The sequence below is a fragment of the Eulemur rufifrons genome, chromosome 8 (assembly GCF_041146395.1).
Source record: "Eulemur rufifrons isolate Redbay chromosome 8, OSU_ERuf_1, whole genome shotgun sequence".
Taxonomy (NCBI): domain Eukaryota; kingdom Metazoa; phylum Chordata; class Mammalia; order Primates; family Lemuridae; genus Eulemur; species Eulemur rufifrons.
In genome coordinates, this window is record NC_090990.1 from 89,895,980 (window position 1) to 89,923,656 (window position 27,677).

At 40.5% G+C, this 27,677-nt stretch overlaps 1 protein-coding gene across 2 annotated transcripts in view; it reads left to right on the forward strand.

Annotated features, from left to right (window-relative positions):
• Nucleotides 1–1,497: 1,497 nt before the first annotated feature.
• Nucleotides 1,498–27,677, forward strand: part of FAM20B (FAM20B glycosaminoglycan xylosylkinase) — a 39,631-nt gene continuing 13,451 nt past the window's right edge. The window contains exons 1-4 of one of the 2 annotated variants that reach the window (XM_069480262.1): nucleotides 1,498–1,680; nucleotides 13,771–14,282; nucleotides 19,328–19,414; nucleotides 23,053–23,162. In XM_069480262.1, the coding sequence (XP_069336363.1) occupies nucleotides 13,906–14,282; nucleotides 19,328–19,414; nucleotides 23,053–23,162 (574 nt within the window). In that variant the 5' untranslated portion in view covers nucleotides 1,498–1,680; nucleotides 13,771–13,905. Of the gene's footprint in view, nucleotides 1,681–1,963; nucleotides 2,248–13,770; nucleotides 14,283–19,327; nucleotides 19,415–23,052; nucleotides 23,163–27,677 lie in introns of those variants that run through there. The other variant, XM_069480264.1, reaches the window with a different exon arrangement.

Consider the following 27,677-nt stretch of genomic DNA (forward strand, 5'->3'; position numbering starts at 1 on the left):
CAGTTGGAGTGTTCGCCCTCGCTGTCCTTGTCAGAGTCACAGGCAAGAAAGGAGAATCCTTCTGAGTAAAGTGTCTTAGAGGAACTGTTGATTTACCCTTTTGCTTTATGATCTCCTGATGTCGTGAACAAGGTTCAGGGAGATTAGCTGACTGCAGGCAGACCGACGTTCCTGTGTAGAGAAATAAGGTAGATTCTCATTATCATCCAGCTCATTTTCCCAAGAATTATGTATTCCCTGGTCAGAAAATGAACCTCACACCTTTTCAACTACATTCAGTAAATGGTGATTAACACTTTCTGCATTTGGCTGCATACTCTGCAGGGATTGTTGCTGCCTCCCTAACTATACTATTCTGGGGGTATCAAGCCCAACTATTTCTCCAGGATCTCCTGATAGTAAGTGCTCAATAAACACACATGAATAATAACCTTATACAATAATTTTCAAATACTTTTCCCATACATTTCCTAATTTAATCCTCACAACAATCCTGTGAAGCAGGTACTATTTTCCAGAGAAGGAAACCGATCAGAGATGTTAAGTGGCACAGCCAGTATCATACAGCCAGTAAAGAAGAGTTCTTTCCACTACAGTTTGCTGCTAAAAGGAACTGTATAGCCTGAAAAAAGTGTCAGCTCAATCTTTCCCCCATTACACATCTTATCTCAGGGAGCAACATGCTTTGTATTTCAGGGTCAGGCACACTATGACCAAGCTTAGTTTACGGTGAATAAATGAATGGATACAGCGGATGCTCTGTATAAAGTCAGTGGAAAACAAACAACATAGGAGGGAGCATCTTTCATTCAAACCATTTATCAGGAGCCTATTGGGCGCACTGGAGCCTGGCATTGGAGACCCAGATGCGACGGACCTGCCCTCATGGGGCTTACGGTCCATTGCAAGAGACGGATGTAAAACAACTCACTAATATTACAGTGAACGAATCACCATTTTGTTAAATGCTATTAAAAGTGTACAGCAGGGAGCTCTGCTCTGGGTCTGAAGGAGAGCCATTTGCGCTCAGCGGAGGAAGGTTGGCCTCTTTTGGGCAAGATACATTTAGACAGAACCGCCAAGAAGAAGTCAAGGCAAATTAAAAGGGCAAAAGGAGGAGGGAAAATACTTCTCACAAACACAACTTGACCTAGGGGACCGCAACTCTCCATTCCGGTTGCAGGGACTGGAAGCAGGAAGGAAAAAGCAAAGGCAAGACAGAAGTGAGAGGCCGGTTTATGTAAGCGGGGCGGGCGTGGCGGCGCGGCAGCCAAGGGTAGAGACAAGAGCCGAAACCGATAGAGTTAAGCAGGGCGGGCCCGGGACGGAAAGGGCCAGGGGCCGTCCGGAGTGGGGCCAGTAGCACCGCCTACCGGAGGGCGGGGGGCGGGGCCTCGCCGAGCGAGCCGTCGGATTGGTCACGGGGAAGGCGTTACGCTAGGACGGTACCAACAGCCGGGGGCGCGGAGGCGGGGGTGGGTGTGGGACTGCCGGCTCTGCGCGGGGAGAGGTGGCCAGGGAATGGCCGGGCCGGGGATGGGCGGGAGCCGCAGTGGCGGCGGCGGCTGGGGGCGGTGAGCGCGGCGTGGGGCTGCCCCTCCCCGGAGGTGGCGGGGGCGGCCGGGGCCGCGCCGCACCGCACCGTGCGGGCGGCCATGGAGCGAGCCTAGGGCCCGACAGGTGAGCGGCGCGGGGGCGGGGGAGGGCGCGCGACCCCCGCCCCCGGCGCGGCGGGCGGGAAAATGCGGACCGGCATGCGGGCGGGGCGCGGTGCGTGGCGCGCGCCGGGGCGGGGCGCCTCCCTAAGGGGCTGGGCACCGGTGACCTGAGCGGTCCGCGAACGGGTCCTGGGCGAGGGCCCGTGGCTGCTTCGAAGACCGGCCCGGGCCGCGTGTCCCTGCGTGCGGTAGCCTCAGCTGCCGCCTCCCCGGCCCACCTGAGGCGCGGGCCTTACCTGGGGCCACCCGGGGTCCTTCTAGTGACTATCTCTGGTCCCCGTGTGCGGTCCCCAGAGGCGACTCGCCCGGGTGCCACCCTATGTCCCGCCGAGCGCCGGTTGCGGGGGCCAAGGGAAGAGCGCGCGCGCCGCGTCCCTACCGCGCCCGCCTGGTGGCCGGGAAGCGCGAGTGACCTGCAGGCCGAAGGCGGGAGGCGGTGGCAGCCATGCCCAGGGGCCCGCGGTCTCTTCGGGGTCGTGCGCCAGGCGCTTGCCGTGGGGCACAACTTAAGGAAATATGGTAGTCCAAAGTGGGTTGCGCTTGAGATTTCATTTCCGGGTGTGATGGCCCGGTGATTAAGAGCTAACCGAAACGTTGCCATTAGTGATGAATGTGAACAGTTGTCAAGCTGCGTCCTCGATTCTGGGGTCTGATAAGAGATTCATTCCAATCAGGCTTCTGTTACGTGCTAGTCCTATGGATAGGAAGAGAAGGAGTAGAAGAATGGATTGGAGGGAAAGTGGAGGGATAGGGCATGGTTCATCATTATGGAATTATTAACCCTTTTAGAGGCCATGTCACCATTGCGATGGGTAAGGAGTGCATAATCTGGGAAAATGAGAGATGCTTGATGCTGCAGCTTGGGTCTAGAGCCAAGTATCAGTATCCTCACCCAGCCAGTTTCCCTGTGGAGATTTAATTTCTCACCTTGGAAGGGAAGTAGGAATGTGGGGTCTTTTAGCTTTTAAATTCTTGGACTTTATAAATCTGTAATCTGGTAAAGTTAAGATTGCCATGTATTGACCATGCCTATCCTCCTTGTGTCCTAAATTCTAGCCTAAATTTCACTGGGATTGATTTCTAAAAATTGAGTTAGAGACCTGTGTGCTTATGTATGACAAACATTCCTTTAGTTTATGCAGAACCTTTGAGCTAAGCTTAGAGCATTTCCACATAGATGATTTTTTATCAGGACATGTGTCTTTAAGAAACTGAGGTACAGGTGTTAAAGCTGCTAAATTATTTGCCCAGACTCATAACCAATATAAGGTAGATTTAAAATTAAATTAATGTTTTGTATTAAATTATAACTTTTCTAAAGTTTGTGAGGGTGCTGGACTTTGGCCCCTAGAACTATACAATGGAATCAGGCAACAGGAGGGCCTTTCACATTTGAAATTGCTTATCAAAGGAGGGGAAAGGGCACACAAAAGTAATTCAGACTCTCAGCCTCACTCACAACAAAGTACAGTGATAAATATGGAAGGAGGTAAAAGATGATAAGGAAATCTTGGAGTTCACAGCTTTCTTCCTCTGGCTGGTGAAACTATGACATTAATTTGCTGTATTTGTTTCTCTAGGAGTAGTAGAAAAGTAGCTATATTTTGGTGAATGAATGAAAACTTGAAAACATGTCCTGCTTTTCTTTTTGGGTACTTTGGATTAGGGAACAAACAACTCACTGTTTCTATCATCTTTACTTTTCATAATCCTTTATATCATACATTTATTTTATGTTAAGTTGATAATTCCTTGACTTTTAGTGCATTCTTTTAATTTTCATTTGTAGATTCCAACTCTTTCACATAGCCTTAAAGTTTCTGCTTTTCCTCTCCTCTGAACCTAACTTTTCTTTGGTTTCTTTACATTCAGGGCACACTTCACCTTCCTACACTTTGTGTAACTATCATTTCAATGATGTAAATCCTAAAGCCAGATACTTCAGCTCTTGAATTAATAACTCTTTAAAATAGCTAACTACAGTGGTTGTCTCTTGGTGATTGCTACAATCTCATAACAGAAGCAGGAGGCTGTTTTTTGTATTCTGTGGTCGCAGTTGCAAACCATAAAAAGGAGACAGTCTGTTGAATGTCAGGTCATTCTGGGACTAAGTGCCAGGTGGTTTTGTGAATTGGGGTGGGGAGCACAGTTACAATGATGCCCTGCAGTTTGTTGTAATAATTATGATAATTGGGGTACTTTTCACTCTGCACCTAACAGTACTTAGTACATAGTAGATGGGCAGGAAATATTTGTCAGTTGAATGAACAAATGGAAAACAGTATAAGGGAAGGGGAAATATTCTAGTGTATATACTGAATTGTTTAGTTCCTATTTTTGTCAAAAGAGAAAAAAAGCCAAGAAAATGTATTTCATATTCTTGTTGAAAATAAGCTGTTGAGGTGAGTTATTTGCTGGAGTTCTGTAGTGATTTTGATTCTGTGATTGTATGGTATTCTAGCCACCTGTAGCCTGGGAGCAGCCTGTGCAGGCTCTGGTCAGGGGCAGCTTCTGCAGCCTGTTCTGGGTAGGCTAACTGAGCAGGTGGATTGGTAGCCAATGTTTTTGCATCAATAGAGAAACTTAGGGCTTCTAGTAATAGCCATGCCAATAGCATTGACCCTGACTGTCCTTCCTGTCCTTTATATTGTGGATAGGAGAGGGGTGTTATGCCTCCCTGAAGTGCTTCTCCAGCAGCTCCTCTTTCCACACCTATATCTCTCCCTCTTTTCCATCCTTTAGCTGCTTCTGTAATCCCCAAGGACTAATGAATTCGTTAACATGGGTCTGGGGTGCAGAACAAAAGGCTTTACTTTGCTATTGAAACCAGCTTCTGACCAACTTACAATGTCAACATGACTGCTACAGCTGCCTAAAAGAGAACATAATGCAAAGATCTCACCTCCGACTTGGTCTTACCAATAACAAAGAAGAAATGCCTATCTCTGGACATAAAGAATCTTGCGGGTGCATCTGCCATCCCAGTATGAGATAAGAAATGGAGGCTGATGCAGAAAAGAGACATTGAGCTTTGGTGTGTTTGAGGTGTGCACTTTCTGGCAAGGTAGCAGCTCCTTTAGAGGAGAGGGTTCTAATTTGGGTATATTATAAAAGGAGGCCAAGGAATATGAAATTATGAATGTGTAAAGAGGACAGAAGCAAATATCGGGTGAGGCAGTGAAGTCTATCATTATCATTCCGTGCTCTTACAGGTTGACTTTCTGCTTTTTAGGTATGTAGCAACGTCTCATTTATCTAATGTTGGAAAACAAGGTATTATATGTGAGGATTCTTATTTTAGCTATACTTTTTGTGGAAAAATTTACATTGTATTATATATTTTGTTTCTTTTTAAACAATATAGTTTAACCTTTTTTAAATTATCTCAAGGTTATGATTACTAGCATTCATTACTGACAGTAATGGAGTGAGACTTTGAGGTGATTGAAAAATGTAGGTTGTTTGCACCCTCTGCTATTTGAATTATTGAATCTGCTTCAGTCAGATTTAGTAGTCAGTCTCTCTTCTTTCAGTGGTGGGAAGCTGCACTTGTGCTACTGTTAGTGTCCCTGCTGCCCTCTTTGAAATTTGCAGCTTCTGATCTGTGGAGTGGGAACCCAGATCACTCTGCTTCCTGAAAGTGAATGTAAAACAACTATTAATAAATGGGCTTAGTTATGTCCTGCCAGCTCTTCTCTGAATATTAGTGTATAAACTTTGTAAGCACTGTTCTGGCTGCCCAAAGATCTTTTTTATTTCTTGTTTCTTATCCTTGGTTTAGATCATGAAAGCACTCTGTATAGGTGCATTTATGTTTTTGTAGTTCTTTCTGTGGAACAAAGAAAATAATATGGAAGTATGTACTAGTGTTGGTTCTTGTTTCAGAAAGCATTGCCAATAATACTTGAAGATCTGCTTCCAGCTCTGTCTTGTGTCATTCTTGGGCAGTGTCTTGGACCACCTCCATTCTTCCTGTTAGCATTTCCAGTTTGTCTTTACTCAATCTCAGCCAATACCACGAACCAGGTTGGCAATAGCAATGGTCTTGAAAGGTGGAAGCAGGATATACAGAAGGCGGCAATTTTAAATTGAGCGTATAAAATTGGCATACATATTAGATATTTATGCATCTTTTACCATACTGTATACCTGAATTAATTATAGGACTTATTTCTCCATGTCTGTAAAAGAGACAATCTTTAAACCAGAGAATTGCCAGTTTAGTACAAATTGTTATAACCATGCTCTTCACTCACTTTATTCAACAAACATTGACTCCTTCTGAAATGCCAGTACTGTGCTAGGTTACTTGGAAGTACAACAAAAGAGTAAAACATATCCACTGTCTTCAAGGAACTCACAATATAGTAGAAGAGACAGGAATGCCCAAAAATATGTGTGTGTTCATGTTATAACAAAGGGATCATGCCTGGAGCCACCTATTTCAGCACAAGCCTGTTTGAGGTTCTGCTGTTTCTGCTCGTATCTCCCTGTAGGCTGTCAGCTTGACATACCCTAAACTGTGGTGCCTGTTGATGGCAGCCAGTTAGGGACTGGGCTGCAGAGCTCCCCCCGCCACCCGGGTGAAAAATGGTCTTCTGTGAGACAATCCCTGGTGCCAAAAAGGTTGGGGACTGCTGCCCTAGAACATAAGGTTAAAAATGTGAGGTGCCATTGTTGTATAAACCGTAAATACCTTTCCAAGAACTCTAGTGAATTGAACTGTAAAAGATGGAAATCATATAAAAAGGTGAAGGAAAACGTTCTATTATTTAAAACTCTGTATTTCCACATTATACAGGAATTACACTCTATAATGTAGCCTTAAATGCTGGTTATGTACTGACAAGCGAGCAGTGAAATACCTAGAACTAGGGCCACTTCATTATACCTGGCTCATTTAAAGCAAGATGCAGATTCTTACTCATTTCTACATAGTGTCAAGATCAATGAACACTACCGTGCTGGTTTTTTAGAACCAATTTCACTAGCAGTTTGAGCTAAAATTTTTTTCTTTTCATTTTTCAAGGAAGAGAGTTGCCCTAAGTTAAGGTTTAAATGGGACAGGTTGCAGGAATTGAATTTTTTTCAAACAGGGGACACTCTTTATTGCCTATCTTATTTTTACTTTCACACCCAGGAAGAAAAGAACCTTAATACTTCATTAATGCCTAGTGATGGTTTTAGTCGGCCTCCTTCACGGGGAACTTGTTAGAGGATTTCACATAATGGATTCTGAATTTACAGATGTGAATAAATGTTTACATGGAGACGAAAACAGTAAGGAAAATCTAACACTTGGACCAATTTGTACTATTTGGGAATTAGGTTTTCTATACCTGTAATTTTAAATCACTCTTAAGGCTTATTTTAAGGGATTTAGGACATGGAAAATTGCCATCTTTAAAACACAGAACTAGTATTGCAAACTGAAGACTGTTGTGAAAGGCATTCTGTTTTAGCCTTTTGGTGAAATGATAAGTTCATGCTTCCCATCTGTTTCAGTTACTTTGAATGTGGGTCAACACAAATGTTGAACTTTGTGGAGAAGAGAAACAGGTTGGTCAAATTTGTGACAGCCCCTCAGTCTTCTGCTTCACATGGCACTCACTCTGAAGATACGTATTTGCTTACAGTCTTACATCTCAAATTTAGAAAAGGATTTGGCTCAGGGATTCAAGACTACTAATAACTACTAAACTCTTAGTAATGTAATTTCTGTATTTAGCCCCTGATTATGTAACTGAGAAGACAACATTATGGGATATTGACTTCAGTGAGGCCTATTTTCTTTGTCATTCTTTCTCCTCTCAGGAGGTCATCATTGGGGTTTTGTTTTTTTTTTTTTTTTTTTTTGTTGAGACAGAGTCTCACTTTGTTGCCCAGGCTAGAGTGAGTGCCGTGGCGTCAGCTTAGCTCACAGCAACCTCAGACTCCTCGGCTTAAGCGATCCTACTGCCTCAGCCTCCCAAGTAGCTGGGACTACAGGCATGCGCCACTATGCCCGGCTAATTTTTTCTATATAGATTTTTAGTTGTCCATATAATGTCTTTCTATTTTTAGTAGAGACGGGGTCTCGCTCAGGCTGGTCTCGAACTCCTGACCTTGAGCAATCCACCCGCCTCGGCCTCCCAGAGTGCTAGGATTACAGGCGTGAGCCACCGCGCCCGGCCATCATTGGGTTTTTGATACGGTAGTATGACTAACAAGTGTTACTGTGCATCTTCTGTGTGCTAATTTTAGCACAATACATGTGGTAATCTCATTCATTTTTAATAATCCTGTGAGTTAGGTAATAGTGTTCATGTTCCATTTTTCATATGCGGAAACTGAAGCCCAGAGAGGTTAGAGGTTAAATCTCTTTCCCAAATCCCACTCTCAGTAATAAAGCAGGAATTTGGGCCCAGGCATTCTGAATCCAGAATGCAGCACACACTCTTAACCCCTCTGCTACAGAGATCTTATATTTAGAATAAGAAGATGAATTAAGAAGCTATTTCTTAAGTGGAGAATTAGCAAAGAAAAAATATCTACACATACTGATTAATGATGTTATTTGGTATTAGTTTTTATTTTTAGCCAGAGACCCCCATTTGAAGATGAAAGGAAGAATGATGTGGTATTGTGGCAGGCAGCAGGGGCCAAAGCAGGAATGGGCTGGTTTTCTGGGGGGTACTGGGCATTTACTCAGGTAATAAACACTTGATGCTACTTAGTATTGGAGGTTTTGACTTCCTGGATGGAAGCACACAATAGTAAGTGGAAGGATTTCAGAATGCTCTTGATTTTACTTATAATCACTGCCACTAACCATCAGGAGAGACTGCATTTTTTCCTACAGGACAGGGGACATAAACTCATAACAGCTAATAATAATGTACACAGTGCTCTAAAGTCACTACCAGTTAAAAAACAAAAGGGCAGTATATCAGACTTAGCCCAGGTGAAAGTGTGTGTGTGTCTAATTTTTTTTTTGTACTAAAGAATGTGATTTTTGGCTAGATGAGTTGGCTCACATCTGTGATCCCAGCACTTTGGGAGGCTAAGGCGGGAGGATAGATTGAGGCCAGAAGTTCAGGACCAGCCTGGGCAACATAGTGAGACCTCATTTCCACAAAAAATTTTTAAAAAATTAGGTGTGGTGGCAGGTGCTTATAGTCCTAGCTACTCAGGATCGCTTGAGTCCAGGAGTCGAGGTCACAGTAAGCTATGATCACACTGCTGCACTCCAGCCTGGGTGACAGAGTAAGACTCTGCCTCTAAAAAAAAAAAAAAAGCATGTGATTTTTGCTATTGTTTATGCTTTGGCTGAAGTATAATGGTTAGGCTTTATAAACTGGGTATGTGTAGTTGTGTGAATGTGTGAGGTTAGCCTTAATTGCTCTACATAGCATATGGTCTAAGAAGGGCTATAAATATGCAAGTGGATTTTTAATAATTTATAAATATGACCTAACAATTTATAAATCCAATCTTTATTTACACTTAATTTTAATTTATTGTTTCCCTCCTCCCTGAGAGAATTGCTTTTAGTCACATGACTTATTTTTCTGTCTTTTCCTGATATTTTTAATATACCCCAAAGAGTTAATAGGGGTAGAATAGATGTGAAAATGTTGGGTTTTACTAAGTACCCAAAAACATAGTGGCTTAAGGCAATGATTTATTACTTCTTATAATTTTGTAGGTCAGCTGGTCTCACATGTTACTGCCCAAGTGGTGTAGGCTGGGGTCACACATGTGGCTGTATTCAGCTGGTCCCTCATTTAGGACTGGAATGCCCCTGATAGCATCACTCCTGCCTGGTGCTTCAGCTGGGGTTCCCAGAATAGCTAGGTGCTGGCTGGGCCTCTCTCTCCATATAGATCACTTGTCATTTGGTAGTCTGGCCCAAGCTTCTTTACGTGGTGGCTAGATCCCAAAAGAGTGAAAATGGAAGCTGCCAGGTCTCTGAAGGTCTTTCTGCAGTGTTCTGTTGGTCAAAGCAAGTAACAAAGCCAGCCCAGATTCAGGAGAGGAAAAACAGACTCCACCTCTTGATGGGAGGAATTGTTGTTGTCTATCTTTGTATATTCAACAAAAAACTTAATTAAATTCAAATCTTCCCTCTGCTTACACTCACCAAACCTTCTGAGTTTTGCTGAAACCAACAATTCCCAAAGAAGAATTTTGTAAAAAGGTCCTTGTAATGCCTACTCAGGATCAAGGACAGGGAGATTGAGTGCATAGGTATAATTTTATACTAGTTATTTAATAAATTCTACTTCCTTTGCCTTAAATTTCCTGTTAGTAGTCCTCTACATGAAATATTCATATCAAAAATTTTCCTTGTGGTCTTTACGTTCACAAGGCCTGTTATATTCCACTTATATACTAAGAACCTGATTTGACCATTGAATTAGAAACACAAAAAGTGAAAATTTTGTTTACTTTTACTGAAACTCTCACTTTTAGTTGCTGTGAGCAAGTTTGGAATTTCTTTCCAATGACCTCAGAAGTACTAGTGTGAAGTTGTCACTCAGAGGGAGATTCAAGGGCACACTGTAGTTAATGAGCTTGGAGCCTCACTCGTGGCTTGTAGGACCCCCAGTAAGGTAGTCAATGTTGAGGCCGCCTGTTGTCATGATCTTCAGCAGTCACATACACTGGTGTTCCTCAGACAGCAGCCAGATTCTTGAACAGAGGACTTTACACTAATACTTCACTTTTTTTCTCTGGGAACAACTTTATTGTCATAGGTTTGTCCTCACAAAATATCAAATAAGTAGGGTGCGGTGTGTGTGTGAAGATTGAATGTAAATGAGTCTCCATAGCAAGCCCCATGTAGCTGATGGAGCAGAGTGAAACCAGGATTCAAAGTAGGAAAATTCCTTAAAGGTCTACTTTCCAGAACTCCAGTCTGGCAGTTTATGCCAGCTGTTAGTGTGAAAACTATTTACAAATATACCGTGCATTGTCTTTTTTATAGTCACCATTTTTTGAGTTATGTTGCTGTCTTGAATTTATTTGTCCTTTGAGGTAGGTTCTGTTCTGCATAACAGAAACATTAAAATAAATGACCATAATATAACTGGACATTGTTACCCTGTTTGAAGCATTTGTAGGAGGAGCTGAGGGCATAAAATAGTGCAGGTATACTCTGGGAGTCTGGGAATGCTAGTGAGGTTTTCATGAATAGTTGGAATATACGCTGCAAACTTGCCTTTATTCCTTAATATCTGAAATGGGGGAATCTTTGTAAAAATCCAGTTTGCAAAGTATAGTATGCTGCTTGTCTCAAATAAGAAAGGAAGATAATATGACATGGAAGCCCTGTCTTGGGTACTCTCTCCTCTCTCAAACTAAAGGAGTGAAGGGGATTGTTCTAAGGAGCGAAGATTCTGAAAGGGAAATAAGAACTATATACAAGAAGATATTATACAATGCAGAATGTAGTTAAGTACTAGTGGAAAGGAGGGAGAAGTTATCTGTAAAGTGTGAGGAGGGACCAAAAACGGCCATGGAGATGGGCCTTGAAAGAAGGATTAGACTTAAACAGGAGGAGATGGGAAGAAAGGATAAGAGAAAGGAATTTTGAAGGAGTTCCTGTGTGGGGAATGACAGGAACAACAAGGGGAGGACCAGAACAAGTTCAGTTGGTCCATTTTGGTTGAAGATTGGAAGAGGAAAAGCAAGAGTGATGCCTAGCTTGAAGCCATTTAGAGTAGAGCTTTAATGCCTTGCCAAGGAATCTGTAGAATCAAAGGTGGTTGAGTAATTAGAAAAATGATTTTGGCTGTATTATCCAGGAGGGCTTGGAGAACCTGGAAGCCCAGATATCAGTTCTTTCTGTGGTCCAACAGAAGGTGATGAGCACTGAAGTAAGTTGGTGGCTGTGGAAATGTAAGGCATGTTGCACTTGTTCCACCAGGATGTGGTGACTAATCGCAAATGTGAAAACTTGTCCAGCCTCTCTTTTTAACTTGCCTTTACTTAGAATTTACAGAGGTAAATAGTGAAATAATATAACAGTTGAACCCTTCAATTCCTTTAATGTGAATCTCTGTCCTAGCTGAGTGGGTGAATTGTTTGCAGACCTGAATTGATGAATGTGTTCTTCTGAGGCCTATTCAAAAGATAATGAGATTTTGAAACTTTAAAACACAAACATGGATTGCAAAGAAATTGGACTGTTTGTCTTAACTGAATTTTGGAGCTGCTAGAACGTTCTATTGCATTGATGGTTAAAAACAAAAGCAAAAAAACCACAGCCCTAAATTTTATGCTGAATGTTTGGATATGATATGTTTATAAAGCATGAGGGAGGATTTTCTTTATTCTAAATGAATGAGCAACACCATTAGAAGTTTGTGGGTTAACCAGACCTTAGTCCTGAAGACTGTTTTGTAGAAAGTGAAAGCCTGTTAAGAGACCCCTTTGTGCTAGAATTGTAGTGCATCTGTAGCTAGTTGCATCTGGAGGTACTGAGGAAGCGATTGCTGATACAGCTAGATTTCCATGTCGCCTTTTATCACTGCATCCTGAGATGTGTACTGTTGAACAAATAATTGAAAAAGTTGTGTGGTTTAGGTCTTGTTAGAACTAGCAAAAATCTCTGAAATCTGCTCTCCTAGCACTGCTGTTAATCAGTAATCAATGGGAACCGGTTTTACTGAGTTCCACACCAAACTTGATACCATCACAATTACATTTTAGATGCACTTGAATTGCCTTTGTTTCAATTAATAGTGTTATCTACTCCCTGGGAGATGATGAAACAAAACAGGTGGCTGGGGATAATTAGAATTTGAATTTAACTCTCACTTTCTGCTTCCTTCACGAAAATGAACTAGAAAGGAGTGGTTAATCACAGAGAATAAACTTCAGTCAACTGGCTCACCACAAGGTGTTGCCCTTTGAATACTCTGTTGCTCTAGTAGACTGCTTTTGAATATGTTTCCAGCTGTTATTAGGGGAGCAGTATCAAGTTTGGATGGGAGTGTCTCAGCCTGAATCATTGGCCCTATCTTTTGTATTGGTTTTATTTTTTGGATGAATGGTTTGAGTTGTTAAATGAATTGGAGAGTGAAGCAACACTCTATTATCCTCTTGTCTTACCTCAATGCTGCGCTGTCTGTAGGCATATAGCAGAGCAAGCCTGTGCATGTTTTTAAATGGCCTTACAGAGTAGAAAGCAACCTCTCAGCACACAAATGAGATCGAATTGTGTGTTCTTAACACCCTCGCAAAAATCTTGTATTTGGAATCTTTTAACTTGAGAATTGCCCAGAGTGTGGTCATCCCCACCCTGGAAGCAGCACTTCTTTATGTCTGTTGTATTAATATCCTTGTTATGTGCCTGACCATTCCAAACTTAGTAGTGTTGCTATAGTACCAGGTTTCATTAGTTTTCTAGTCATATTCTACTAATAGTTAGATGATATGTTTTTCCTTTACTTAATTTATCCAGATTTGATTATCCATAGTTCAAAGGGATTTTTAATTTTGAAAAATAATTATTAGGGAACTGATTAAGTGGAAATATGTGAGCAGCAGACAGGACATGTCCAGGATTGCTGAGTATTTGGATTCAGAGAAAGAGTTATTACTCTCTTATGTACCATTTGGCATTTTTAGGAGTTCCTGTCTTACAAGGTGTCATAAAATTTATATTTGGATAAGGTAAGAACTGGAAAGTTACCAAATACTTGTGGTTTAGGATATTCAAAAATCCTTTAGGAATTTTGAAAGGTAAAAATGAAAGTTAAGGAATTGTACATATCTTAATGGTTTGTTTTTGTTGTGTTTTTTTCTCATTGTTTTGGTTATTAGGCATGTATAGCCAGCCACATGGCTTGGCATCCCAACCAAAACAGAAATATTTAAAATTTTCAGCATACCCAGTTCTTACTTATTAAGTCCTTCCCCAGACTAGTTAATTTTAACTTCTTGGACCTTCTCAAGCTTACGATTAGCAAGCCTAAAAGGGTAACTAATATATTAGAGGCATGCAGAAGATTTAGTGGTAGAACAGAATTTCTGATCGAATTTTGCTTTATCCTTGGGCTTGCAGGAATCGTGGAAGGCACTTCAGTGAAGATATGGACCAGTGTGTATAATCATGGAATCTCCTTGCTAACCATCACCACCTTGCTCTCCTTGATAAGTGAGCGAAAGAGTGGGTCGGGGAGAAGGAAAAGAGGTCAACATGAAGCTAAAGCAGCGAGTTGTGCTATTAGCAATTCTCCTTGTCATCTTTATCTTCACCAAAGTTTTCCTGATTGACAACTTAGATACATCAGCTGCTAACCGGGAGGACCAGAGGGCTTTTCACCGAATGATGACTGGCTTACGGGTGGAGCTGGCGCCCAAGCTGGACCACACCTTACAGTCTCCCTGGGAGATTGCAGCCCAGTGGGTGGTTCCCCGGGAAGTGTACCCTGAAGAGACACCAGAGCTGGGGGCAATCATGCACGCCATGGCCACCAAGAAAATCATTAAAGCTGATGTAGGTTATAAAGGGACACAGCTGAAAGCCTTACTGATTCTTGAAGGAGGACAGAAAGTTGTCTTCAAACCTAAGCGGTAAGTCTTCATCTCAGAAGTTGTATGTGCTAGTTAGTTGATTCATGTAACTTGGGATTTATGTGAGTGTTCATCTCCTTCTCGTGGTAGTCTCTTCAGTAAAATGAGAGGAGTAGACTAGAAGATCTCTGAAGTCTTTTCTAGCACTAAAGTTACTGTGATTGTTTGAGCAGGGGAAATTTATAGGAACATGTTTTAGTTCAGTATAAGATTGAACTTACTTTTTTTTTTTTTTTTTAGACAAAGTCTTGCTCTGTTGCCCCACCTACAGTGCAGTGGTGTCATCTTAGCTCACAGCAACCTCAAAGTCCTGGGCTCAAGTGATCCTTCTGTTCAGCCTCCTAAGTAGCTGGGACTACAAGTGCACACCACTGTGGCCAGCTAATTTTTCCATTTGTAGTAGCGACACAGTCTTGCTCTGGCTAGTCTCAAACTGCTGAGCTCAAGCAATTCTCCGCACCAGAGTGCTAAGATTACAGGTGTGAGCCACCACGCCTGGCCTCTCCGTGTCTTTTTGTGGCTTGATAGTTCATTTCTTTTTATCCCTGAATAATGTTCCATTGTCTGGATGTACCATGGTTTGTTTATGCACTCACTTACTGAAGGACATCTTGGTTGCTTCTAAGTTTTGGCACTTGGGAATAAAGCTGCTATAAACACCCATGTGCAGGTTTTTGTATATACATAAATTTTCAACTCGTTTCAATTGATATCAGAAGAATAATTGCTGGATTGCATAGTAAGAGTATGTTTAGTTTTGTAAGAAACTGCCAAATTGTCTTCCAAATTGACTTTACCATTTTGCATCCCCACCAGCAGTGAGTGAGAGTTCCTGTTGCTTCATGTATCATTTTAGTAGGTCTTATGGTTTCTTTCATCTGCTTTAAGCAAAGAGCTGGGCCATTTCTTAGTTACCTCAGTAACTAAATGATATGTATAATATTGATAGTGATCCCTTTGGACTTCCTGCAGAAATAATTTGTATGGCAATTCTATGGTATAATTTAAAAAAAAATTTTCTTTGAGTATATGGATTTCAAAGAGGTTAACATGATGGTGATTTATATTCTTTTGCCAGGAGTTAGTTACCAGTGAATATTCACAAAGTTTGTAATGTCTAAAATTTTTTGTGTACTAAACATTTTTTTCATTTCTCATTGGAGCTTTTGAGAGAATTATAACATACCTTTGGATTTCTTTCTGGAGTGGGAGAAGAAATATGAGGAAAAGATGTACAAAATTCAGCTCCCTTTATTGCCCAACTATCAGTAGATAAAAGGCAGCCAGAGATTGAGTGGATCCCAGAAATGGAAAGGATCTGTGTTTGTCTGGAACTGGGAAGTATTGATGATGATGTATGCATGATGTGGAAATTAGGAAAGTTAAAATATATGGTAGACTTTTGGAGAATAGAAAAGTCTGATTAGCTGGTAATATGGAAAAAGTATGGTCATGTGGGCCTTGAGATCTAATTTCCATTGAATGCACAGCATTTGCCAGACATTATACTATATACTTTTGTATCTGTTAATGCCTTTAACCCTTATAATCAAGGTTAACCTTTGTGGGCAGTTACCTGTCAAGTAACTAACTTGACAAGGTCACCTCACATTAATCAATGGGGCTGGCATTTGAACCCAGATCAGTCAGAGTTGTAAGCAGCTTGTGTTCTGTCACGTGCATGTAGTTCTCTAAGTTTGTTTGCCTTCCTCCAGTGTGATGATGTGGAATATTCATCATCAAAAATTACTAATTTAAGCTGGGTGTCGTGGTGCATGCCTGTAGTCCCAGCTACATGGGAGGCTGAGGCAGGAGGATCGCTTGATCTCAGGAGTTTGAGGCAACAGTGAGCTATGATTGCACCACTGTACTCCAGCCTGGCTGACAGAGTGAAACCTTGTCTCTTAAAAAAAAAAAAAAAAAATCACTAATTTAGTTTTGAAGTATGATCCTTGACTTCATAGTTTGTAGTGTGAGAAATTATAGTAGAAGCAGAGTGATGGAGAAAGGCAAACTAAAAACAAAAATTAAATTTGTATAGAAAGAGAAGAGTTACACACATTCAGTGTTTAAAGAAGAGGAGATCCTCTCCACACCCACCACTTGTGCACTGGAAAATTGAGGGGGAGATGGGACAGCAGAAAATGTTAGAAGACAAATACTCCTGATAGTGCACAGTGTTGGACCAAGTGCTTTGCAGATAGGCCTGGAGTGTTCAAACAAGGTATAAGTAGAGGGGGAGAAGCCACACTGATGGGTGGGGGAGGTAGCAACAGATAATGCATAAACCTTAGTCCCTGCTTGCTTCATCTCATCTCTCTTACTACCACTACTACCTTCCTATTACCTTCCTCTTCTAGACCATCCTGAAAACCACTTCAGTCTTCACTCAGAAGACCCACATTATCACTGTGCTCCCCAGCTTTAAGATATCCAGGGGCTTCCTTTTGCCCACCAGACAACCCAGCCTCCACAGCCTAATGGTCAAGCCCCTCACAGTCTGGTCCTCCACTTTCTACTCAGCCTTATCCTCCCTTTGCTCTTTGTTCCTGTCAAACTCCCCAGCCATCTCTTCAACTGTCCATGTCCACTCTCTGCTCTAGGGCACTTTCCTCCCCCACACAGCGAGGATTTTTGGTCCTTGCCATAGGTGTCAACTCTCTCAGTCACTGCACACACTGACATATGCTGCCTTACACTGGGCACTATCGCAGGCTGGGGAGAGTGAGTGCAGGTTGAAGTGCTTGTAGAAATTGACTCTAGTCCCTTAACACCCAGCAAAATGCTATTTTGACCCCCAGGGCCTCAGGGGCTATTTAGTCCTGATGTAAGTGCAAATTAATGTCCTTGGTCAGCCTCTGATGTCCTTCACCAGAAGGACAGGAGTGATTTATTGGCAGTTACTATATGAATTTTGCTGCTCTGTCAGTGACTTAAGATGGATCACTCTCTGCTGAGAGGAGGATCTAAGTCCTTACTGCTAAGTCAAGACATGCACCTTTCTTTAATAGCCATTTGTGGTTTCAGCATTTCTGGAGCCTGGTTATCCGTGTTCTACTCTTAGAAGATATGTACAGTATAGGTAGATGACATATATAGGAATACAGTGACACTTTCATTTATACATTTTGCCTTACATTATAAAAGTGATTTTTTTCAATGTAGCTTTATCCGTTCTGGAAGTAAATTGATTTTCACAAGTAAAAAAAAAACTACAGTTATGGTAAAAAAGGAAAAAGAAGCCAGGGGCCTATGATCAGGTGGAAGTGAGTGAGTGATCTTAAGAAGTGCTGAAAGGGACCCTGGAGATCAGCTAGTCCAACTATTCATTTTACAGGTTAGGAAAATGAGATCCAGAATTCTGACTTTCCGTGTTTCACATAGCCAGAACATGACCTAGGGATTCAGACCTTCTGATTCCAGTGCAGCCCTTTTGTTTTGATTATTATTCCCTTCCCTTTTCCTTCCCTCTCTTCTTCTCCAGCCCATCCCGAAAGTTCCTGGATTCCCTCTAGGGTTTTACATTTAAAGCCAAGTAGGCTTTAGATGTATTGGAAAGCTCCCTAATGTTTCACTGAAAGGGATATAGTGCATATCACCATCTGTCTTCCTGTGGCTCCCCTGAAGTACTAAAAAGTATTCAAGGACTTTCCCCCAGCTTTATGGACAGCCTACACCTGTAGTAGAGAGAAAAGTGTTTGAGTTGTGTCAGCTTGTGCCTCAGTGGTATTTAAAAATTGACTTTTAATTTAGAAGTAGCCAATATAAACCTAGGTAGCCTAAATAATCCTTTGCTCTAGGAACAAAGGATTGGGTATATTGACCATGCTAAGGAGAAACTGGTGTCTAACCAGGTGGTGATGCATGGCTGTCTTCTAACATACATGCTTCATCACTTTGCCTTGAAGATATGTTTTGTAGAGATGATTTAACTTTACATTCTAAGATCACTTAAGTTGGAGGTCACTGCCTTTTATACTACTGTTTTCTACTTCCCCATAGCTGTTTCAGCATTGGAGATCCAACTGTCCTTAGTAGAACTGCTCTTCTTTGCTTCAGTCTCAATTTGTTTCTATTTCACAGTTCCCTTGTAAAACCCAATAGGTTTCCTTTTGATTCAGGAAATGCAGGTGACCAGTAAACATCATAGGTAAATTAAGTATTTTTTCTCCCCTATTAACAGGTTTAAATTGTATAATATCTTTTTAAATGATTAGTAGAAAGAAATATGCCGGTTTTCATTATCCTTAATTTTGTCATGCATATGATATAAAATCATCAGAAAGCAGTTTGAGGTGAAAGGAACCTTAGAAATTACCTCCTAGTCCAGCCCCTAATATTGTAGGTAAAGAATCTGAGACTCGGAGAAGAGAAGGGTTTTGCTGAAGGTCACTCGGTCACGTAATGACAGAGCCACACCTGCCTCTCACTACCAGTCCAGGATTTCCTCTACTACATTACCATAAACTTAAAAAGAAAGAATCGAATGATTCAAACAACTTTTTTCAAAAACACCTTTGCCTTCTCATTAACAAAAACTGAGGCATTTCAGGTTGATTTTCCCCAAGAAATGTAAACTTTCTCTTATAAGCCATACCATAGCCATTCTAGTAAACAAAAGTTTTAACTACATGTTTTCTTTCATTTCTTCAGTTGAATAAACATTTTAGTAGACATTTACTAAGCTCCAACTATTTACTTAATAACACTGTGCTGGTGATAAGAAAGACAGTCCTTGCCTTCCAGAAAACTACCTTATACTTGTCCTTGTAGTACTTGTACTACATTGAAAGCCCTTTGAGGGGTAAAAATAACATCTTCCGTGTTTCATTCTTAGAATGATTTCTGGGGCAGATACAGAATTCTAGTTTCCTTACCCACGTCATCTTCACCCCATCTAGCTAACCCACAGTTCTCAGGGTCGACAGAGAAGGTGTCTATAGAGCAGAATCGGGCTTGCTAAGTTCGTGTTCTGCTTCTTGTGCTGTCGTCTCTGGTACTGATGTCATTCTTGTCTACATCTGTGCTTCCTGTTCACTTTGCAGATACAGCCGAGACTATGTGGTGGAAGGGGAACCGTATGCCGGTTATGATAGACACAATGCAGAGGTAGCAGCCTTTCATTTGGACAGGTATGTATAATCCCAACAGGTTATGTTAATTTTGTTTCCTTCTAAAAATTTCTCTTGAAGAGGACTTGTGGGCTCTTTCTGAAAGATGCAGTACTAATAACTGACTTGTAACCTATTGTAGCTGATTAACGAGTTCTGTTAAATTTGTGTGAGTCCCTCATAATTTGGATGGCACCAGGAATACCAAAGTAAATATTTTAACTCTAGGATTTTTTAAGTCATTTTATTCCTGGCATGCTCTCATTATCATGAGTGAATATATTCTTGGTAAATAAAGTTTGAACTCAAATCCCTGAGTCGAATTGGCCATTAACTGGGCCTGGCAGTCCTGTTGTTTTGTTTTGTTTGTAATACTGACTGATCCCCATATGCTGGCAGCATATAGCATGAATTATATAATGAGTTTTATTGTCCTTTATGCAAAATATGCACAGCTTCAAAACCAGAATAATTCCAAAATAAAAGTAGTTGTGAATTCTAAGTTTATAAGTTACCTAGGAAAGTTAATATTTTTTTTCAACAGGTTGCTAGTCAGGAATCTTGTAGTTGAACTTAGCTAGTATCCCAAGTGCTCTTCTGGCCAGCTCTTTTGTCAGGGCATATTGACAGTTTCAGAGAAATTATTCACAATATTTGTTTAAAAGATGAATCTGTAAGGAAACCAGAAAAAAATATATAGATGAATTTGGATTTTGTAGGCATAAAAGCAATAATATAAAAAATCACAAAGAAAAAGTTCAGTAGACTTAACTAAATAAAAAAGAATTAACTTACATGTCAAGAAACAACATAAAAATTTAAAAGCAAACTTGGAGAAAATACTTGAATCTAATGTAATCTAAGTATTAATACCCTTAATATAAGTGTTTATACAAATCTATATGTATGCTAAAACTCTGATAGAAAATGGGTTGAGAACACAAGCAGTTAACTGAATAGGAATTCTCGATTGCTAACAAATATTGGGAGGGAGTTCATTCTCACCAGAAATTTTTTAGAATTCAGATGAAACAATGGCATAATTTTTACCTGATGAAAATGGCAAAGATTAAGAAAAAGATAATACTTTATCGGCAGAAAGACATTGAGATTCATATGCTACTTATGGCATTGTTCATTGGTTCAATCTTTCTGTTAAGAAATCTGGCATTATGTCTCAGAAACCTTAATTAATGTTCATATCCTTTGAACAAATAACTACCTTTTTAGGCACATTCCTAAGATATTTCTAGGAAGTACCCTAGTGCAGTGGTCCCCAACCTTTTTGACACTAGGGATCGGTTTTGTGAAAGGTGGACCGGGCGGTGGGGGGCATCGCTGCCTCAGCTCTGCCTCAGATCATCAGGTGTTGGAATCTCATGGGGAGCTGCAGCCTGGGGTCCCTTGCATGCACAGTTGCAGTGGGGTTCACGCCAGTAGGGCTCCGCGATGATGTGAGTGATGGGGAGTGGCTGTGAGTGCAGGTGGGGCTTCGCTAGCCTACTCACCCGCCGCTGGTTCCTGGCAGGCCTTGGACAGTACAGGTCCATGGCCCCTGGGTTTGGGGACCACAGCCCTAAGGAAATAATCAGAAATTCAAAGATACATATACAACTATGTTAGCTATAGCATTTTCAGTAATGAATAACTGGTCTTACAACCTAAACATCTATTCATACGGAAAAGGTTAAATAAATGTTTACAATACCATGAATTTTCATTGCCTCTTTTAAGACCTAGTGGCAGAGTTGGATAAGTCTTACTCTTCACTTAATGGTGCACGAGCATCAGGCTTTCCAAGACCTTGTTTGTTTGCCTGGTTTCTCCATCCCCAACCCTTTTCTATTTCCTATTTGTTGGATACCAGCAGGGCATGAAGATCCTCATTTCCATACCAATATTTTGTATTACCCAACATACTAATTTTTGTTAATATATCTGTAAAGGGTATCTCATTGTTATTTTGTTCTATATTTACTGGCAAAGTTTGTCTTTTCACAGCAGGACACTGCTGTTAGTTATTTTTTAACTTAAGAGTGAAGTATTCTTTGTATAGAAATTGTTACTTTTGATGTTAATTAAATATAATGTTTCAGTTCATGACTTGTGCTTTGGAGGTCTTATATTTAAAAATCCTTCCTTACCTCAAAATCTGAAAGATATTCTCTGACCAATCCCCTGACCTCTTTTGTTAAGTTGCTGCCCTAGCCAGGCCCAAGTGCCGCTGTGATATTGCCACTCAGTGCTAACCCAGCTGCTGTTCTTTGACCTGCCAATGGTCAATGGGGAGAAAAAATACTTCCTAACCTTATTTTCATTCCTGGCTCCAGATACTTTTTTGCTTTGGGTTGCTGTTTCTCCATTATATTCAGATTTAACAACCTTCCCTTGCCTCAGGGGGTTCTCTTGATTTTTGTGTTATTTTGACAAATCGGTTGATCTTGCTTTTGTGGCTTTTTCTAAGATTGGGTTTAGGACAGAATCAGCAGCTCTAACCAGTGAATTATTTATTACATAACCATTTTTAAAGGCTTTTGAATGATATGGGGAAAAGTTCGGTACACAATGATGAGTAAAAAGCATACAGAAGCGCATACAGTATACTCTCAATTGTATGTTTTTACATAAGTGTATGTGTTTATATATACATGTAAAGGAAAACATGCTTATATGCCAAAATGTCTGTATCTGTAGTTACTTCTGGGTTGTGGAGTTATGGCTGATCTTTATTTTCTTCATTATAAATTTTCTGTGTTCCAAATTCTGCCCCTTCACCTTTGCTTCAGTAAGTGTGTATTTTTTAGCCAGGAAATTTCATTTTTTAAAAATGATTGTTTTTACCTATAATGTAGTACTTTTTTTTTTTTTTTGAGACAGAGTCTTGCTCTGTTGCCCAGGCTAGAGTGCCATGGCGTCAGCCTAGCTCACAGCAACCTCAAACTCCTGGGCTCAAGCAATCCTCCTGCCTCAGCCCCCGAGTAGCTGGGACTACAGGCATGTGCCACCATGCCCGGCTAATTTTTCTATATATATTTTTAGCTGTCCATATAATTTCTTTCTATTTTTAGTAGAGACGGGGTCTCGCTCTTGCTCAGGCTGGTCTCGAACTCCTGAGCTCAAACAATCCGGCCGCCTCGGCCTCCTAGAGTGCTAGGATTACAGGCGTGAAATGTAGTACTTTTTGATTATTAGATCTTCATATATGACTATATATTAGTTGTCCTGTGGGTTTCTCCTTTTAGATTAATATGCATAGTTTTTTGTCAGTGTGCTATTTTATCCAATGCTTTGAGGCCCTGTATGAGTTTAGGCCCAGTTTTTTTCCTAATGCTTTAAAATTTATTTTTAATTTTTCTTATGAAAAATTTCTAACGAAAGTAGAGAACATAGTATAATGAACCCATATGCCGACTCCTAGATTTAACAGTTGTTCCATTTTGCCAGATTTGCCTTATCCTTTTTGCTGGAGTGTATATTAAATTACATGCATCTTGACATTAAATTCCTAAATATATGTTCCTTTAAAAAATGAGATTTACCTACCTAGCTACAAAACCTGTTTTTACACATTTACCATGTTTAACCATAATGTTTGAGACGGTTATTTAAAATGCATCCCCAAAGATTTTTCTCTTCTATTCTTCAACTTTCCAAACCAGGATTCTGGGTTTCCGCCGAGCCCCCTTGGTGGTTGGCAGATTTGTTAATCTGCGAACGGAGATCAAGCCTGTTGCCACAGAGCAGCTGTTGAGCACCTTCCTAACTGTAGGTAAGAAGATTACAGAAGACATTTAGATAGGGGAATAGTTAATAAGTTAAATGGGGTATCATTGAGCAAGCTGGTTCATAACTTTTAGGAATTGAAGAACTCAAGGAAATGTAAAAGCAGATCAGATAACCTGTTCTCAGGTTACTCATGAAAATGGATTTAGAGGTAGATGGCAGGAAATTGCAAGTTTTCCCCAATGCTCACTCTGTTGTGTCTGTGAAGTAGAAAGTGAGGTCGTTTACTGATAGCGAAAACAGGGAATAACTTTATTTCCTTCTGCTTGGTCTTACGTCTAACTCTCAAACTCATAATTAGGCCCAAATTGGTTATTGTTTGTATATCATTGGCTTGGTGGTTTTTTCATATACATGTGCTTTCTTGGGAACTTTCTCCTGTCTCCTTAGAATTGAGGAAATCTTAAAGCAACTCTGTAAGAGGGTCAGAAATATCCATGTAGGGTTGTATTTGTGCCTGGAAGATCACCACTGCCTCCTACTATGTAGGGGTTAGCCTATAACTCATTGTGCATGGAACTGGCTACGGTGCCTCTAGTCTCACTCTGCAGTGAGAGATCCGAGATGAAATTCTCACTTCTGTTTTCCTTGTGGGAATGATGAGAATGGGAAGAATTCAGAGGTGCTGTGGTCTCTTGTTTCAGCCTCTTCATGGTGACTGTTTTCAGTGACATGGTGCTCTGCATTATGATATGACTATTGAAACAGACATTGCAAGATGAACTTCACCTTGCTTTTTGGTAGAGTGAATGTGTTTACATTTAAAATGAGGTAAAACTGAATATTTAAAGGACTTGTGACAGATTGATTGTTCAGAATTTAAACTTCTAAGGGTTGGGCTATGCTTTTCTTACAGATAACCAAAAGCATACAGTATCACTGATTTGTTTCAGATATTTTCTAATCACCTTTGGTTGTTCAATTTTATGCTCAGCAAACATGAATTCTTGGTGGGTGCTGGGATAGAGAGAGGGGGAGGTCAGGAATAAGCCAGGGTCCCAGCTCTTCAGAGACTCACAGGTTAACTCTTGTACATAGTATGAAGTGTGGGGAAGGGAGAGGCCAGAAAAGGATTTGTGAAGGAGGTTATTAATACTTGGACTGGGTATTGAAGAATCAGTATGAATTACCCAGGCAGCAAAGAGGAAAGGGCATGGGGCAGAATAACAGGAAGTAATAATGGGAACAAGGGCATAAGGACCTGAAAGTGATACAGGATTGGAGTATCTGGGGAATGACGAGCTTCTGATACCTCCCAGCATAGGGCAGGTGGAAGGATTTGGCTAGAGGTGAGATTTTTTAATAATGGATTGACCTTAGCACAGCCTTCTTGTTGTGTTTTTCAGACTTTATTTTTTTAGAGCAGTTTTAGATTCACAACAAAATTGATAGGAAGGTATAGAGATTTCCCAAATACCTGCTGCTGCCACACATGCATAGCCTCCCCCACCATAAACATCACACATCAAAGTGGTACAGTTGTTATAACTGATGAACATACATTGACACATCATAATCACTTAGGATCCATAGTTTATGCTAGGATTCGTTGTTGGTGTTGCACATTCTGTGGGTTTGGACAAATATATATAATGGCATGTATACATTATTAGAGCATCACACACAGTATTTTCACTGGCCTAAAAATCCTCTGTGCTCTACCAATTCATCCCTCTCTATTCCTTTCCCTAATCCCCTGTCAATCACTGGTCTTTTTACTGTCTCCACATTTTGCCTTTTTCAGAATGTCATATAGATGGAATCACAGTACACTGCCTTTTCCGATTGGCTTCTTTAACTTAGTAATATACATTTAAGGTTTCTACATGTCTTTTCATGGCTTGATAGATCATTTCTTTTTATTGTTGAATAATATTCCATTGGATGTACCATAGTTTATTTATCCATTCACCTATTAAAGAGCATCTTGGTTGCTGCCAAGTGTTGGTGTGAATAAAGCTGCAGTAAACATATAAGTGCAGGTTTTTGTATAGACATAGGTTTTCAGCTCTTTGGGCTACATACTGAGGAGTGTGATTGCTGGATTGTATGGTAGGAGTATTTTTAGTTTTATAAGAAACTGGCAAACTGTCTTCCAAAATGGCTGTACTGTTCTGTATTCCCACCAGCAATGAATGAGAGTTCCTCTCCTCACCCTCGGCAGTATTTGATGGTATCATATTCTGGATTTTGGTCATTTTAATAGGTGTATAGTGGTGGCTCACTGTATTAATTTGCATTTCCCTGATGTCATATGAAGTAGAGCATATTTTCATGTGCTCATTTGCCATCTGTGTATCTTTTTTTGATGAGTTATCAGTTCAGGTCTTTGGCCCATTTTTAGATTAGGTTATTATTTTCTTGTTGAGTTTTAAGAGTTCTTTGTATATTTTGGATATCAGTCCTTTATCAGGTGTGTCTTTTGCAAATATTTTCTCTCAGTGTGTGGCTTTTTCACTCTCGACACAATTTTTTTTTATGTATTGCTATTACTAAATAAGTCAGTATAATAATGGCTAAATTCTGTGTAGCCCTTGCAACTTGACAAAGCACTTTCACGCTGTTACTTTATTTGATCCTCTTAGCAGTAGAGTGCAGTAAGTAGGGGAGATGTTACCCACATTTCATTCCAGAGAAAGGAGGTTTAGAAGGGTTAAATGACTTTCCCAAAGTCACAAAGCTACTAATTGTTAGCTAGGATTCAAACCCAGGTTTTAAGAGTCTAAAATCTTTCATCTGCTTATATGCTTTTATATATATATATATATATTTTTTATATATATATATATAATATATATAATATATAATATATATATTATATATATATATATTCATTTATTCAACAAAACTTTATTTCACTTCTGTGTGACAGGCTCTGAGCCAAGTGCTAAATATACAGAACGGAATGACCTTTCTGCCTTCAAGGACCTTTGTCTAACAGGGGACCCAGACATGTACAAAGGGCCTGTGGACTGTTGGGGGCTGGGGAGGTAGCCTAGAAGTTAGGGCCAGGGTAATAGTTAATTGGTGAAGGTGATATTTTAACCAAGTGTTAAAGGGATAATAGCAGTCCCCAGGTAGAAACAGTGGGAAAGAACATTGTAGGTTTGGACTCTTAACTTTTTTTGTACTATAGACTCCTTTGGCAGTCTGAAGATGCATCTGGATCCTTTCTCAAAAAGATGTTTAAATAAATTAAAATACCTACGCTGGGTGCAGTGGCTCACACCTGTAATCCTAGCACTCTGTGAGGCCAAGGGAGGAGGATTACTTGAGGTCAGGAGTTGGAGACATAGACTTATACATGAAACCAATAATATTGAAGTATAATTGTGATATAAAAAATTACAAAAAGCAAATTTGTAATTCAGTAACATGCGCTTTATTAACAGATAAATGAGATCAGAGATCTAGTCACTATGATAATTTCAAACTATGAATATAAAAGGTATTTTGAGATATCTGCAACAATGCTAATATAATATGAAAAATTTGTGATTTCTTTTAATGACAAAGTCATGAGTAATACTAATATCATGTTTTGTTCCCTGTCATCATAATTGGAGGAAATGCTAATTTGAAGATAGAGGTTAGTGAAAATAAAGATGTAATTTTGTTCCCACCCGGCTTATATCAGTTAACCCTCTTCCAGGTGGAGGACAGAGCACAGACAAGGGTGACAAGAAGCGAGAGAAGAGCATGACAGGCTCTGGAGACTGTATAGTCTAGCAGAAGGAAAGGGTGTGTGTGGGGTTGGCAAGTGAGCAAGGCACTTGGTCAGGACAGTGTCACTGAAGGGCCTGTGTATCATGCTGAGGAATGGAGATTTTCTCTCTAGGCACTTGGAGGCCATTAAAAGAGTTTGAACATGGAAAAATCAGATTTGAATTTATAAAACTAATTGTGATAGCATTGTAGAAGATGAATCAGGAAGGGGAGAATCAGGAGCTGAGAGCATATCACATTCATATGTAATAAGAGGCAAAACCAAAGCAGAGATATGGGGCCAGGCATGGTGGCTCATGCCTGTAATCCCAGCACTTTGCGGGGCCAAGGCAGGAGAGGGATCACTTGAGGCCAGGAGTTCAAGACCAGCCTGGGTAACATAGCAAGACCCTGTTTGTATGAAGAATGAAAAATTAGCCAGGTGTGGTGGTACACGCCTATAGTCCCCGCTACTCAGGAGGCTGAGACAGGAGGATCACTTGAGCCCAGGAGTTTGAGACTGCAGTGAACTATGATTGTGCCAGTGGACTCTAGCCTGGGTTACAGAGCAAGACTCTATCTCTAAAAAAAGAAAGAAAGGTAGGAAGCAGGGACAGGGAATAGAAAGATTTAAGAGATATTGAAAATTGGAATGGAAAGAATTTGTTGAACATTTGGGCTGGGAGGGAAAATTGAGAGAGAGGGGGAAAAATTAAGAATGACTCCCAGGTTTCTGGATTAGATAACTCTAAATGACTAATAAAGCTGTTAACTGTTTTAGGAATGTAGGGAAAGG